The sequence below is a fragment of the Aedes aegypti genome, chromosome 3 (assembly GCF_002204515.2).
Source record: "Aedes aegypti strain LVP_AGWG chromosome 3, AaegL5.0 Primary Assembly, whole genome shotgun sequence".
Lineage (NCBI taxonomy): Eukaryota > Metazoa > Arthropoda > Insecta > Diptera > Culicidae > Aedes > Aedes aegypti.
The window spans coordinates 116,760,013-116,774,658 of record NC_035109.1 but is presented as its reverse complement, the minus strand read 5'-3'; the positions used below and the strand labels follow the sequence as shown (position 1 = coordinate 116,774,658).

Sequence of the window (14,646 nt, the reverse complement as noted above, 5' to 3'; positions counted from 1 at the left end):
TCTGGTTAATCATAATCATGCACTTCATGCAGATTTTCATCTTTTCCGTAATTCACCGAACTCCATTCAAATGAAACTTGGTCATGAGACCATGGCTAATCGAGCGCAAATTTGTCCTTACACGCAAAAAAATTGTGCGGTAAAAACTACCATTTTAGGGGGTTAACTTAAGCGCTCGCACCGGCAATTTTCAGCAGACCAGAAATGCGCTTGATTTTACCATGTCTGTAGTCGAAATCAGATTGTTGTAAATAATTTCTGTCAAATGTACCAGCAATGTGGTGGGATGTACCGTAAACATAGTAAATTGGTCTGAAATTGCATGGTAGTTTCAAGAATGGGCGTAGTCAGCTAAAATAGTAATTTTTACCACCGAATTTTTTCCCGTGTACTGATTTGTGGCCGTCCAGTGCAAAGGGGTTACAGCATGGCGAATAGTATTCGTAGTATTGAACTTTGTCCGTTTCAACAGCTTCGGTAATAATGAGTAATATACAGCTGACAACACTTGTACTTTCTCACTGCTCTTTGTTAGTTTTTTGGTAAACTTATGATTCTCAAGCCATTTCAACGCTTTAAACCAGAATTGGTAAATACCTTATTGCCATATTGTCTACCCATTAATTTAACTGTCAATTTTGTAGTCACCTAACAGGTAGCTGGAAAAATGCCTACATTATGATTGAAGAAATTTTTGTTTCTATGCTGTTTCGTTCTTAAGTCGTTTTGTTTATAAACTTATAAATTTGAAAATAAGCTTTATAAACTTATAAATGTATAAATTTGTAAACAGCTCATCTTGGCAATATTTGATCATGTCTTAGGAACAAAAAATGAGCGCATTTAAAAAATGTTTAGAATTGGATCTTATTGATCGCTATTTTCAAATATACTTTGTTTATAAGCTGGAATAGCGAATTGGGTTATCATTATTTATTTTCCTTAACGGCTTTTATATAGCCGAGCAAACGAGTGAAGCTGAGATTGGATTGTGGCTGCTCAGTCAAGGATAACGCATCAACTGGTGAGCTCGTTTCATGCTACTATTTCTAATCTATAAAATATGTATGACTGCACATTTAAAAGTTACGATGGTGGGACGTAAATATGATTTTTCAACAAACTATGAATGGTTCGTCACTGTGAGTGTCGACACAAACTCTGATTCATAAATTATTTATGTTTAACATATTTTTATTTTCAGAACACCCCTTTTTTATCTTTATTTTTGTAATTAAAAAAAACTTTGAATGGTTCGACACTACAAGTGTAGACTTGCGAAAGGTTCATTTTATTCAACAAACTTTGGATGGTTCGCCACTGTAAGTGTCGGCATAAGAATAAGAGTATTCTATGATTTTCCAAACAATCGAGTTTTTTGTTTCTTTTCAAATAAGTAAAATATAATAACACATGCTTTCGTCCTGACAGCTGTAGAAATCTTTGAATGGTTCGTCACCTCAAGTGTCGGCATAATTTTTCTCTACATTTGAATTGTTCATATCAAATGAAAATATTATATTTTCATATAAGCATGTATATATCTCACTAATCATTATTTATCATGGTCTAATCGCTTATCAAAGTGAATCCTGTGACTCAATGATCCTTCCCATTAACAAACGTCCCTCCCAGTAACCTTTGTGGAGATGCAGAGGCAAACACGGTCTCCAAATAGCGAAGGTTACACACTAACATTCCTTCCCCCAATCACACCTGACTGCAAGGACGTGGCCAGCGCCGTTATGGACCCTGTATAAATAGAGGCACTGAATTATGCACATTGAAGAAGATTATGGCCAATCCCAGCCGAACTTCTAGTTGATTCTTTGTGCATTTTCACTGACTTTGGTCAATCACGGAATAGCAACCATTGATATGTGTAGTCAGTCTAAGCTAAGCATACCAAAAACATGTGCAAAATTTAATCCAAAATTTGTCATACGAGATCTACTAAAATTGCACTTCGAGAGTAAGCGGGAACTCCCATCCCTTCTTCATTTGGATCGTAGTGCCTTACCTTCTTCATTTGGATCGTATTTGGATGTTACCAGTTCCAATCAATAACGGAGTACCAACCATTGACATGTACAGTCAGTCTATGCTATGTTATACTATGCTGAATCTTCAAAGAATATCATGCGAATTGTAATATGAGCAATTATGCCAAAATTTGATATTGGTTCGTTCTCATGAATTATTTGTATACAGTTTTCAAATATCAATATAATGACATATTGCACTGTGATGGCGAAGTGTGTTTTTCTTTAGATAGGTATTCAATGTTTTTAGTATTTTTGCGCAAATAACAAATTTAATCATTATACTAAATTTTGTTATTGATCACATTTATCTGTGATTGCATAATTTGTTCTTTTTTTAGCATTATTTTGTCATTTACCTCTATCCGGGAACTGTCTAGGATGATTTACATGAACAGATAATTTTATCGGATATGCCGGATATTCAAGGGAACCAGGATGTTTGCCATTGAAACCAAATGGGACCCAACATTTATGTAACTATCTTTTTACTGAACAACACCTCTCTGATAAGCTATGAGACACTTAAATATCAAATAAAAAAACAAGAGAATCTCAAGAAAAAAAAATTAATATCAAATTGTTTCGAGAAAAAACGATTTTAATCGTAGATTCACTATGTGTTTTTCCCTCTAAGTTTGTCTCTTCGACGTTTTGCACCTTCGACGGTTTTTTCAACGTATAAGAATTTGGCGTTTTGTCTCTCACCGTTTTTACCCAAACAAACCTATGAGACAAAACTTCAAAATGACAACACGTCAAATGAAGAAAATCGGAAGGGAACGAAAATCCTTGTTCCTTTTGACGTTTTGGGATACGACGTTCTGGCATTCGGAGTTTTGTCCTTCAACATTTTGTCCCTAATGGAACAAAGTAGAGTAAGGTGGGGCAAAAGTTTGACCTTAGTTGTATAATCAAAATTTCCAGAGAAACAATAGCAGTTGCAACAAAACAAATACCATACAGCGAACCTTCAACATATTGGCTATAACTTTGCTGAACAAACTTGTGTCAAAATATTTACCCATTTTTAGTTATAACAGTTTCAAAATTGATTGTCTTAAACGAACTTTTGCCCCACCGGTGGGGCAAAAGTTCGAATCTAGTGTGGGGCAAAAGTTCGTTAGCTAAAACACAAAATATCAATACTTTTATGCCAGGCATACTTTATACCAGCCGTACACTTATGTTTGCCGAAAAATACACACTAAATTTTCATCGAAAAATGCCCAAAACAGGGTTAATTGTAATACACTCAAAAAATAGCAGTTTTTCGCAAAACTAAGTGAAAATGTAAAATTTTTGTGACATTTTTCGCACGATCAGGCAAATTTCGCTAAATTTGAAGATAATATGTAGATTTTAAGAAATTTGAAAAATTTTCCGTGGGTTTATACATGGGTCGAACTTTTGCCCCGCAGATTCGAACTTTTACCCCGCTATGGGCCAAAATTGATTCCAACTATTTATGGAACAACTAATACACGTCAAAGCATCTTTATGATAGGCCTAGCAACGCCCTTACATAAAATATTGAAAAATATTTTACCTTCATTTGGTCCATGCATCGAAAGTTTGACCAAATATTACAATATTTACGTCGAAAAACAACAAATAGCCATAACTTTTCCAAATCTCAATCGATTTTTATGATATTTGGAGTGAAAGTCTCTTACTTGAATAGCATTCGAACCACCATGACATTTCTAAGTTTTGATTTGATTTGAGCTAGAAATCTTAAAAAGAAACTCTTGCCCCACTCGAACTTTTGCCCCACTTTACTCTAATGCAATGCTAATTCAAATCATTTACAATATTCACATGAGTAATTTATGTTCCACTTAGCCTGCAAGACATCCATCAAAAACCACTTCATATACGATGAATAATAACACCTTTTCCTTCAATGTTCTGAATATTCATTCCTCCGTAAAAAATAGTGTATTTCGAGAGAGATTCGCGATAAGGGCCTATCTGACAAATCAATAACAATGAGAAAATAACCAATAAAATTCTCATGTGCAATTTTGAATCCCAATTGGAGAAAATATACTCAAACTTTAAACTTTTCACTTTAATACACATTCCATAAACCTAGTTTTAAAATCCTAATCAATACCACACACATCTCCTACAATTCCCCTAGCTATTTTGTATTCAAAAAATCTTTAAAGGTTTCTCCTAAAACGTACTCGAGAATGCCAGTATCGCCCAATGTCATGAGCCTGTAATCGATATTATTTTCAGTGTCGTCTATTACTTTTGCGCCGTGTTTACCTTCTGGTTTCAATTAAGCCCGCCATGTACGCCTTGTTTATTTTTTGTTTGCAGTGTCACCGTGTTTTGATTTCGATTTCAGATGCGCCCATCACTTTGATGAACAAAAATACAGGCGTAATCAAAAAAGTGTGTGGTTTTGCATGAAGAGAAGTTTCGTCTTCTACAAATAAGCGTTTTTTGAATAGTTAAATTATCGACAGGGGAAAATTTTAAGTGCAGTGAATAGACAATCAAGCTACAATTTTAACGCTTTATTTTCTTAAATTGTGTACATTTTGTCAGTTTTGCCTAGTTCGCGAATCTTTCAAGATTTGGAGTCATTGGTGCAAATACTATTAAGATATCATGTTAAATATCAAAGGGGCCTTCCCAAGCCGAGTGGTTAGAGTCCGCGGCTACAAAGCAAAGGCATGCTGATGGTGCCTGGGTTCGATTCCCGGTCGGTCCAGGATCTTTTCGTAATGAAAATTTCCTTGACTTCCCTGGGAGGATCAAACATGTCGCGCGTCGGTCTCGTAAGTGAAAAAGTGGCGTGATCGGTGAGTTCGGTTGAAGAAAGTGAAAAAGTGCCGCGATCGGTTAGTTCTGTTTGATCTTTCGACCTTGACACTTGCTTTTGCCGGGGCGAGCGACGAGGGCAGGATCAAACATGTCGCGCGTCGGTCTCGTAAGTGAAAAAGTGGCGTGATCGGTGAGTTCGGTTGAAGAAAGTGAAAAAGTGCCGCGATCGGTTAGTTCTGTTTGATCTTTCGACCTTGACACTTGCTTTTGCCGGGGCGAGCGACGAGGGCAGGATCAAACATGTCGCGCGTCGGTCTCGTAAGTGAAAAAGTGCCGCGATCGGTTAGTTCTGTTTGATCTTTCGACCTTGACACTTGCTTTTCCCGGGGCAAGCGACGAGGGCAGGATCAAACATGTCGCGCGTCGGTCTCGTAAGTGAAAAAGTGGCGTGATCGGTGAGTTCGGTTGGAGTAACTGAAAAAGTGCCGCGATCGGTTAGTTCTGTTTGATCCTTCGACCTTGACGCTTGCTCCTGGGCAGTGCGTCAAGAAAGCCCGAACAGTTTTTTTTTATTCTTTTTGGGTCGCGCGCTTATTTTTTTTCCTGAGTGCTTTTTTATAGCCGAGCAAACGAGTGAAGCCGAAAGTGGATTGTGGCTGCTCAGTCAAGGATAACGGATCAATTGGTGAGCTCGTTTCATGCTACTATTTCTAATCTATAAAATATATGATTTATCAACAAACTATGGATGGTTCGTCACTGTGAGTGTCGACACAAACTCTGATTCATGATTTATTTATGTTTAACATTTTTTTTTTCAGAACACCTTTTATATACCTTTATTTTTGTAATTAAAAAAAACTTTGAATGGTTCGACACTACAAGTGTAGACTTGCGAAAGGTTCACTTTATTCAACAAACTTTGGATGGTTCGCCACTGTAAGTGTCGGCATAATAATAAGAGTGTTCTATGATGTCCCAACCAATCGAGTTTTTTGTTTCTTTTCAAATGAGTAAAATATAATAACACATGCTTTCGTCCTGACAGCTGTAGGAATGTTACATTTAGGTATTTGTTCAACAAACTTTGAATGGTTCGTCACCTCAAGTGTCGGCATTATTTTCCTCTACATAGAAATTGTTCATATCAAATGAAAATATTATATTTACGTATAAGTATGTATATATCTCACAAATCATTGTTTATCATGGTCTAATCGCTTATCAAAGTGAATCCTATGACCCAACGATCCTCCCCATTAACAAACATCCCTCCCAGTAGCCTTTGTGGAGATGCAGAGGCAAACACGGTCTCCAAAAAGCAAAGGTTACACACTAACATTCCTTCCCCCAATCCCACCTGACTGCAAGGACGTGGCCGGCGCCGTTATTGACCCTGTATAAATAGAGGCACTGAATTATGCACACTGAAGAAGATTATGGCCAATCCCAGCCGAACTTCTAGTTGATTCTTTGTGCATTTTCACTGACTTCGGTCAATCACGGAATAGCAACCATTGATATGTGTAGTCAGTCTAAGCTAAGCTAAGCTAAGCTGAAAATTTCCTTGACTTCCCTGGCACACGATACACGAATGCGAAAAACGGAAACCTTGATGTAGCCGGTTGCACTTCCGATCAATTCGCGGTATTAACAAATAACTTAACAAAAATTCATTTTTCCAAGCACTATTTGTAAATTACAAATGGAAGAACCATTAACCGCACTCATCAAAACATAAAAAGGTTTTGTAAAACTCTACATTTGAATCGGTCGTTTCGCGACTCTGCAAGTCGAAATGAAAATTTAATCGAAGCGAAAAAACGCGACAGAAAATTTAAAACACGTCAGCTTGCACGCGTGGCTTGCTGCGAATATCAAGCTGCCCAGATTTATGTCCAAAATTATGATTTTTTTACAGTTCGTTCAAAAATGGTGCAAAACATATTAATACTTTCTAATTATGATTACATTTGACCATACGCAGACAACCAAAATTTACGTATAACGAAATCACCTAGAGGCTCTGCATGTGCAAAATTTCATTTAATCTTATATTATGTACAACGAACAACCATACCTTAAAGTGAAAAACGTTATTATTCCAAAGATGATAGAAATGTTTCGTTACCTGCAGATTCATTTCAGAAGCGAATAGACATCCTCTCGTTTGATGTCCCTTTTTAATCAGAACCAACATCAAACAGCAAATCTCTTGAGGAACAACGTTCTGTTGTACGAATTGTACTATGAGCCGTTGCCTGGTGATTGTTATGTCATCTGAACAAGTACAGAACATTACAGTATAAATCACATATTTTCATTTTGTCGTTTAGAAATTAAGGAAACGATTCCGAGAAGGTACTTCTATATCCAAAAATCACTTTATTTTCAGTCTAATGACATGAAATACGACCTCCCCATCTCCCGGTCGGACGTTTCTAATAAATTTGTCATAAAATCCAATACTGGTTATCATATTTCAATTAGAGGCGAGCAAATTTCAATGATCTACATAAAACGTGCCCATCAAACCACGCGCGTAAACCAACGCACACAAACACACTCCGCCATATCAGAGAAGCGATCCACAAACCGACGCTCCCCTTCCGTTTAACTGCAAGAAAAAAAAAGTTTATTTGCTCGAGCGATTAGAGGAGTTGGGTGGATCTGGCTGGGAGGCAATCGATTATTAAAGTGCTACCCTTTCTATCCTTCTTACGGGATGGGGTTTGAAATCATTGCTAACAACATTTTATGCAATTCCGCTACATGTCCGCCATTTAAAACCTAAACAAAATTTGCGGCCATTATGAATTTGTCCGCCATCTTGAATTTCGTCAGAAGTCCCGTTTTTCACTATTAACGGCACCGGTCGTTTTAAATTCTAAAGATGGATAAATTTTAAGTGAATTATGAAAAAATCACTTGCTCAGGTGGGATTCAAACCCACGAGTCTTGTGTGCTAGACGAGTGCTTGACCGGCTAAGCTATCGAGGTTTTTGATGACCCAACAACTCAGAAGTTCACAAGTCTCGAATTCAAATCCCAAACTAACATGGTATTTGATTCGAATTCTAGTACAAATCCCATCCCAGGTGGATTAATCAACCTCTTCAGTGTCCGCTATGCAAGCTCTTCGACCGCTGCTAACCCTATTCAAACATTCTAACCACACGCAGATGATGCCTCCACCTAGTCTGCAATCGAATTTTGAACGAGACACAAATAATGGGATAATAATAGCACAATGGCTTTCGTGGGGGCAGGACAACGCCGCTCTTCAAGTGTGCGGGGCTTCTTCCTTCCTGTTAGAGCTACAGTGTATCTATGGAGTGCTGCTTGTTCAAGTATCTATGTGCGAAAGATCGAAAATTGGAGACCATGGTGAAAGTATAACCAAATTAGTGCATGGTTTATATTTGCAGTACAATAACTACTATTCTTCCATTAGGCCTCCGTTTTCATCACTGATATCTTTATGTGATGACTATCATACAGGTTGAGGAAATTCTGTAGGCTGTGTCTGTTTTTAAAAGATGCAGAGTTTCTGAAGTTTGAAAAAAAAGCTGTTTTTATCGTATAAGCCTTGAAAATCTGTGACTGCTTAACTTGGTTTTACCAAATAAGGATGAAAATGCCGACCAAAGAAAACCTAAAGTAGAAAGAAAATAGTGTAAAACATTGAAGTGATACTTATTTGGAAATAAAAAATATCAACAATTGCGATCACAGTTTTACACAATATCGTGGCCTCATCTGAGACTTGAATATTTTATACAATTTCAGTCATTCCACACTTTCCAGTAGTATAAATGACAAAATATTACCATGTTCTCAATTTTTCATCATTTATAACTTCAAAACCATACTTCAATTAATTCACCCATATTGCTCGGAGATATGCCTTATGCTTCGTACTGAATCACAAAGAGGCGGAAACGAGAAGGAAATATGCATAAAGCTTTCGTTCGCCACGTTAGTTTACAGGGCTGTCAACCGGATGGTAGCATAGCGCTCCGTATAGAGCATTTGTCACTGAGCTTTCCGCGTTCATGAGCGTGCACAGGCCGATGAAACCATCTTCGAAGGCCAAAAAGCTCTGTAACTGTGTTTGAATATTTGAAACTCACTATTCCTGATTTTTAACTAATACTAAATGATAGCCATTAATATTCAAGATCAATATGTCATCGTGGGATAGTAGAACTTAACCCATTCAAAGAATAGTTCGTGAACTTGCATCACCATTTGAAATACGTTTTCCCCACTGGTATCAACGCTGTTTATGTTAACACATTAAACAGCACCAAGAGAAGAAATGGTGCCATCCTTCGGGGTTGCATTCATTTTGTTCAGAGCTAGACAACGGCAAGCTTTTTCACATCGTATCGTAGAGATATACATCATTCGCTGAACATTGTGTTCAAGGCGGATACGAGACCGGAAATGAGCGGCGGCTACTTGAATTGTAAAATTTAGGTCAATTATTCCCGATTACGACGAATGATCTCAAAGCATCCTATAGCTAAAGATTGCTGACTTGCGTCGATATTTAACCATCTACAACAAACATGTTTCAAATTATCGAAGATGCTAATGAAATTTATTTGTTTTTTTTTTTTTTTCTTTGTTTCCAGGTTGGCAGCGGCTCAAGAGGCGGCGCTCGCAGGTCAGGGCTCCAACGGGGGCCAGTTTGGTCGCAAAGGAGGCCAATACTTAGCTGATAAGATGGGCGGCCCCAGTAGTCAAGGGGGCCAACCCCCGTCCGGGGGTGGGCCCACTTCCCTGTTCATCCTCTCCGAGGACAACATCATTAGGAAGTAAGTATGGAAAATCTGGGTTAAGCAACTGTAAGAAGGAGATGCCTATCTAATTAAAGATTGCACCTATAGTACATTTCTTGTAAACATATTCATCGATATGAACGGTTTGTACAATGACGTTTTGCTTGAAGCAGAGCAGATTACAATTTTAAGAATGAATTCAATTCTCTATGTATCAAACGCCCATGCCTAAAATTATGCATACAAACACACTTACTTTTTAAGATTGATCTAGTGTTTTTTTTTTCAAATTTTTAATTTCAAACAAGCGCTTTAGATGCCACGAATGTAAGCAAAAATTTGTCGGAAGCAATTAACATTGACAGTCAAAAAAAAGTATATAAAGTCGTTTTGATTTATGCTCTCCAAATGTTAATTTGAGAAGTGAGCGCACTACACACATCGTGAATATCCACAAGTAGCGTGTTATCAAGGGTAGTTCGCTTCTTAATAATGTGGATATTGCTTACTAGGCAAATTTTCATTGAAATTTGAGAATATTTAAACGATGAACATCCGAACATTTTTTGACGGCACTGCACGCTTCACGAGGAAGGCTCCATATTGTGTTTCTGATATTGGGAATTGATCCGTAGAAAAATCTATGAAGGCACCCATATTTTGAGGATATTTTATTTTGACTTTCCATTTCATGTGTGGCGCATGAATTTATAATTAATTAATTACCGCTTGCAATAGTTATTTAGGCAACAAGTTGCAAAATTATGATTTTTCCAGCACGAGTTGTACATTTATCCAACGAGGCTCGCCGAGTTGGATAAATACAGCGAGTGCTGAAAAAATCGAGTTTTGCAACGAGTTGCCTACAACATTTTTTGCTATTTCGAAAAATGCCGTTTCAGCTGGATAAACTGGTAAAAGCACAAACAAACGATTCAAGAGAACCCACATGGGCACATGCGTAGTATCAATTCAGTATTTTTCAATCACGTAGGCTGTGATACGGTAGTACTTACCCATGAATGTCAAAAGTTTTCACGATCCCATCGGTATCAGGTAAGACAGCACAAACAGTAGCTGACTACAAATGTTGGACAATTCGATTCCAAATCAGAATCGCCGCCAGCCTGTGTGGGGTCGTCCATAAATCGTGGTCATTCACAAATTTTTAATTTTTGATATGGACAAACGACCACGAGGGGGGAGTAGGTGGCCTGGAAACCCAAAAAAAAAAACTGATCACGTTATTAATGGACAGCCCCTATCGGAATTAGATCGCACAACGGATCTAGAATCAGATGAAATTGTGCTTATTCTGCGCGGCATGTGATGCGCAACGAGTCAAATGAGGGACAATTGTCGACTCGTTCCCATTCGATAAACTTTATTCGTTTCAAATCATCAGAGGTGAGAACGACTCGTCTCGATTCACACGCCGTGCAAATAAGCACAAATGGCTTGAAGAGACTGGGTTGTTCGGTTGACGCCTACCAAACCAATACTGAAAAGTGCTACTTTTCAGCACCGAAAAGAGTGCTGAAAAGTAGCACTTTTCAGCACTGTATATTTCAGTAGAAAAAGTAGGCCGTTATGTTGATCAACTTCTCAATGAAAAGTTGGTTGATTTGCAACGGAATTGCAGAAATACAATTAATTAATTACCTACTCTATGTTCAACTATTTTCCAAAACAATGCAGGAAACATTTCCTATTATTCCATCTGCAATCCCTTATATTTTTTCTTAGAACAAAGAAACTACAGTTCGGGTAACTATTCCAATCAAAGGTGTACGTAAACATTGTCATCCATAAAGCTGCCCTTTGTCATTTGTCTTTAGTGTTTATTTTCCAAGTAAGAATATCTTCCGGATCTGCTACAACTACTTGTAAACGATCTTTTAAAACATAAGCTAATCAATCTATCACAGTTTTCGGACGTATAAATTCCTTCAGGATATGTCTGTTACTTTAGTTTTTTGAACAGAAGTCACATTAATTATAAGAAAGTCTTCCAATGTTGTATTTTACTAACTTATCCTTGGAGACAACTTAATCGTTATACAGCAAAAACATTTGAGATTTTCACTCAGATGGCATGAATCCATGAGTGAGATTTTCCCAAATGTTGGGAATTAATGTTGGGAAAAACGTCCTCAATCTTTGGATGTATGTTTCGTTCACCCACAAAATAACCATACAGGCGTTTCACCGAATCCAAGAATGGATTTTGTTTAACTATCAAAGCAAGCTCTAACCATTCTCTGGTGTTTCTGCCTAATGATTGCACCTATGACTTTTATTTCTTTGACTTTTTTGAACTGTTGTGGTCCACTTCTGGCACTATTGACTCTAATGAACGACGATTTCTCCATCAAGCTATCAAGCTGAATAGATACAACAAATATTGCGGCGTAGGAGATGATAATTTGAAGGACCAAATCAAACTCAGCGTCGTCCTTAAGAAACTTTACTAAATCATCAGTGTAGGCCAGCACCCGGATGACTTTCCAGATACCGTCGAACGGGGCTTCTTTTGACATTATTTCCACATTCTTCAACTTTGAGGATTTGTAGCTCTGTGAATAATGGAAAGATTTCGATAATTCTTGCGCATATTTAAGTTGTATTTGTAAGTAATCAATGTGCAAAATATGAGGCAAATCCATCATTAAATAAAAACTTTAAGAAATTAATACGTTTTGATAGTAAAATGATTTTTCGTCATAAATTTCAGACTGATTCTATTGAGTATCGTTCATTGTGATGTTTTCGAATGTTTTTCAATGATATACATAATTTAGAAAATTGTAAAGCTTGAAAAAACTACACATACCTATACAATACTTTTAACAAAAACATGCTATTCATAATTTTTAGTTTGCATGATGATATGTCAACTTTACTTCCTTTTAAATGTCAGCTAATAAATAGCGACTTATGCTTGATTGTTCAAGTTGATGCAAACGAATTGTGTAACTACCAAGTACTGCGATGAATAATTAGCTTTGTTATATGAAAGATATGTAGAAGAATCTAATTAATTCCTGTAACTACAAGTAATTTTTATTCCAAATACAATCCATGAAGTATAAGAATAATGATTCACAAGATCATAAACAATAAAAGTTTGCTTATGTCATATGCATTTTGGCTCTTAATAGTTTTGAGATGGCGTAAGAGTAGTTTATTTTAGCAGTTGAAGGATGCCATTGCTTTGTATAGCAGATTCATGTAAAATATGACTGAACACTATTTTTTTAAGGATTATGTTGTGAGTTTACTGTTTATACGAGTTGAAATATATATGTTTTACAATTATTAACTTATTTTAATCCTTTGTTTATTTTTTATTGTGTTGTAAAATAAAGAAACCAACTTGTAAAATAAAGAAGACTTGCGTTCAGCTTCCAGTAGCCACGACCACGAAAGCATAAGCACTTGGGATCTACCTTGTATGACATTATGACTGCCATGTGATCCGAAAAAGCGACTTCTACCACACATACGTTCGTAAATTGGAAACAACCTGGGTTGACGTAAAACCTATCCAAGCGTGATGCTGAATCAGATCGGAAAAAACGTGAATTTTTGTGTTGGAACCTTTCAGCTCTGTAGCCACATCTTTCAGATGCATTGCTCAGAGATCCATTGCTTATGTTGGCAATGCACTATGACTATCATGTTTGTTAGGAATGCAGTTGAAATCTCCCCCAATAATGGTATGCAAATTATTTCCCTTTACTATATGAGCTGTCATTTGATTCCTGAAGAGATCGTCCCTTTCTCGCTTCTTATTTGTCCCTGAATGCGCACACACGTTGATCAAATCAACATCATCACATACGATCGAAAGTATTCTACCACTAGGATCACAATCCCTGATTTTTCCTGATAAGAATGGCTGTTCCTTTGTCTTGATCACTGATGTTAACGTATGCTGTATGAGTATTGATAAAAGAAAAATCTTCAAATAAAACTTCTTAAAGAAACACGAAATCTAGATTCTCATTTATGACGAAATCTCTGAGCAACGATTTGTGAATATCCGTTTAAATGCTATTCAAGTAGATCGTCGCAATTTTCTTCGAAAAGGTCATCCTAGCTTAATTTTCACTTACAATATTGCAATCTTACCTTCAGCCCCTAGTGACTCGTCTAATTAAGTCTTGAGTACTTCAATCATCTGATTGATACGAGGTTGCTTACTTTTACTTCTCGTTCTCATTTGCTGGGCATTCAACAGGGATGCATCATATGGAACTTTCACCATTGCTTCAGATTCCGACTCGTTTGAAGACTCGCCCTTGTCTCCGCGATTCTTTTTTCGTCCTCGTTTTTTTCACTTTTTTCTAAACGAACAGCTCTTTGTTTCTCGGCTGATTTCGCCACGATGTCGCTGTCCAGCCTTCCTTCAACAGAAGATGACTGATGAACCGCATTCCTTCTTGGACAATTTGCGTTAATATGATCCATACTCTTGCAAATAAAGCACTTGTTGATCATTCCGTCATAGTAGATCCTCGCCTATGAATGTCTTACCCTGACTTCAGGCGGAATTTCTTTCGCAACCTCCATGTACAGCCCTCGCATTGTTGAGAACTCAGGTAAATCCGTGCTGGGATGATACTTCTCTCGAACTTGTTGCCTAATAATTTCATAACGCCTGATAAATTTATTTGTCCTCTATCTCCGGGGGGAGATTGAATATCCTGATCTACTTGAACGATATATCCGCTTCAGACACTGTAACGTTGACCGCTTTTCCATTCCTTATAAATCGAGTATACTTCCTCGGGATTGAACTGTCTGTCCGACAGAATCCAAACATTTCCGCATTCGTTGGTTCCGACGATTCACGACCGAAAGCAAATTTCAGCGTGTTAACTAGAACTTTTGCATCCGCCATTTGCACCACGTGATTGAGCTTTGCCACACTTCAACTGGATGTAAAACTGGATGACAAAATACATGCTAGTTGATGGGGCTGAGCGCGACAGAGCTCGCATAGTGTTACGATAAACGAGGATACATTCTAG

General features: G+C 37.4%; 1 protein-coding gene across 15 annotated transcripts in view; it reads left to right on the top strand.

Annotated features, from left to right (window-relative positions):
* LOC5564339 (voltage-dependent calcium channel type A subunit alpha-1) overlaps positions 1 to 14,646 on the top strand; it is a 481,779-nt gene that overhangs the window by 282,781 nt on the left and 184,352 nt on the right. For all 15 annotated transcript variants that reach the window (XR_002502607.1, XM_021854669.1, XM_021854670.1 and 12 more), the window contains one exon: positions 9,464 to 9,646. Coding sequence is in view for 14 of the 15 variants with exons in the window: in XM_021854669.1 (XP_021710361.1) it covers positions 9,464 to 9,646 (183 nt within the window). In the remaining variant the exon portion in view is untranslated. The remainder of the gene's footprint in view (positions 1 to 9,463; positions 9,647 to 14,646) is intronic.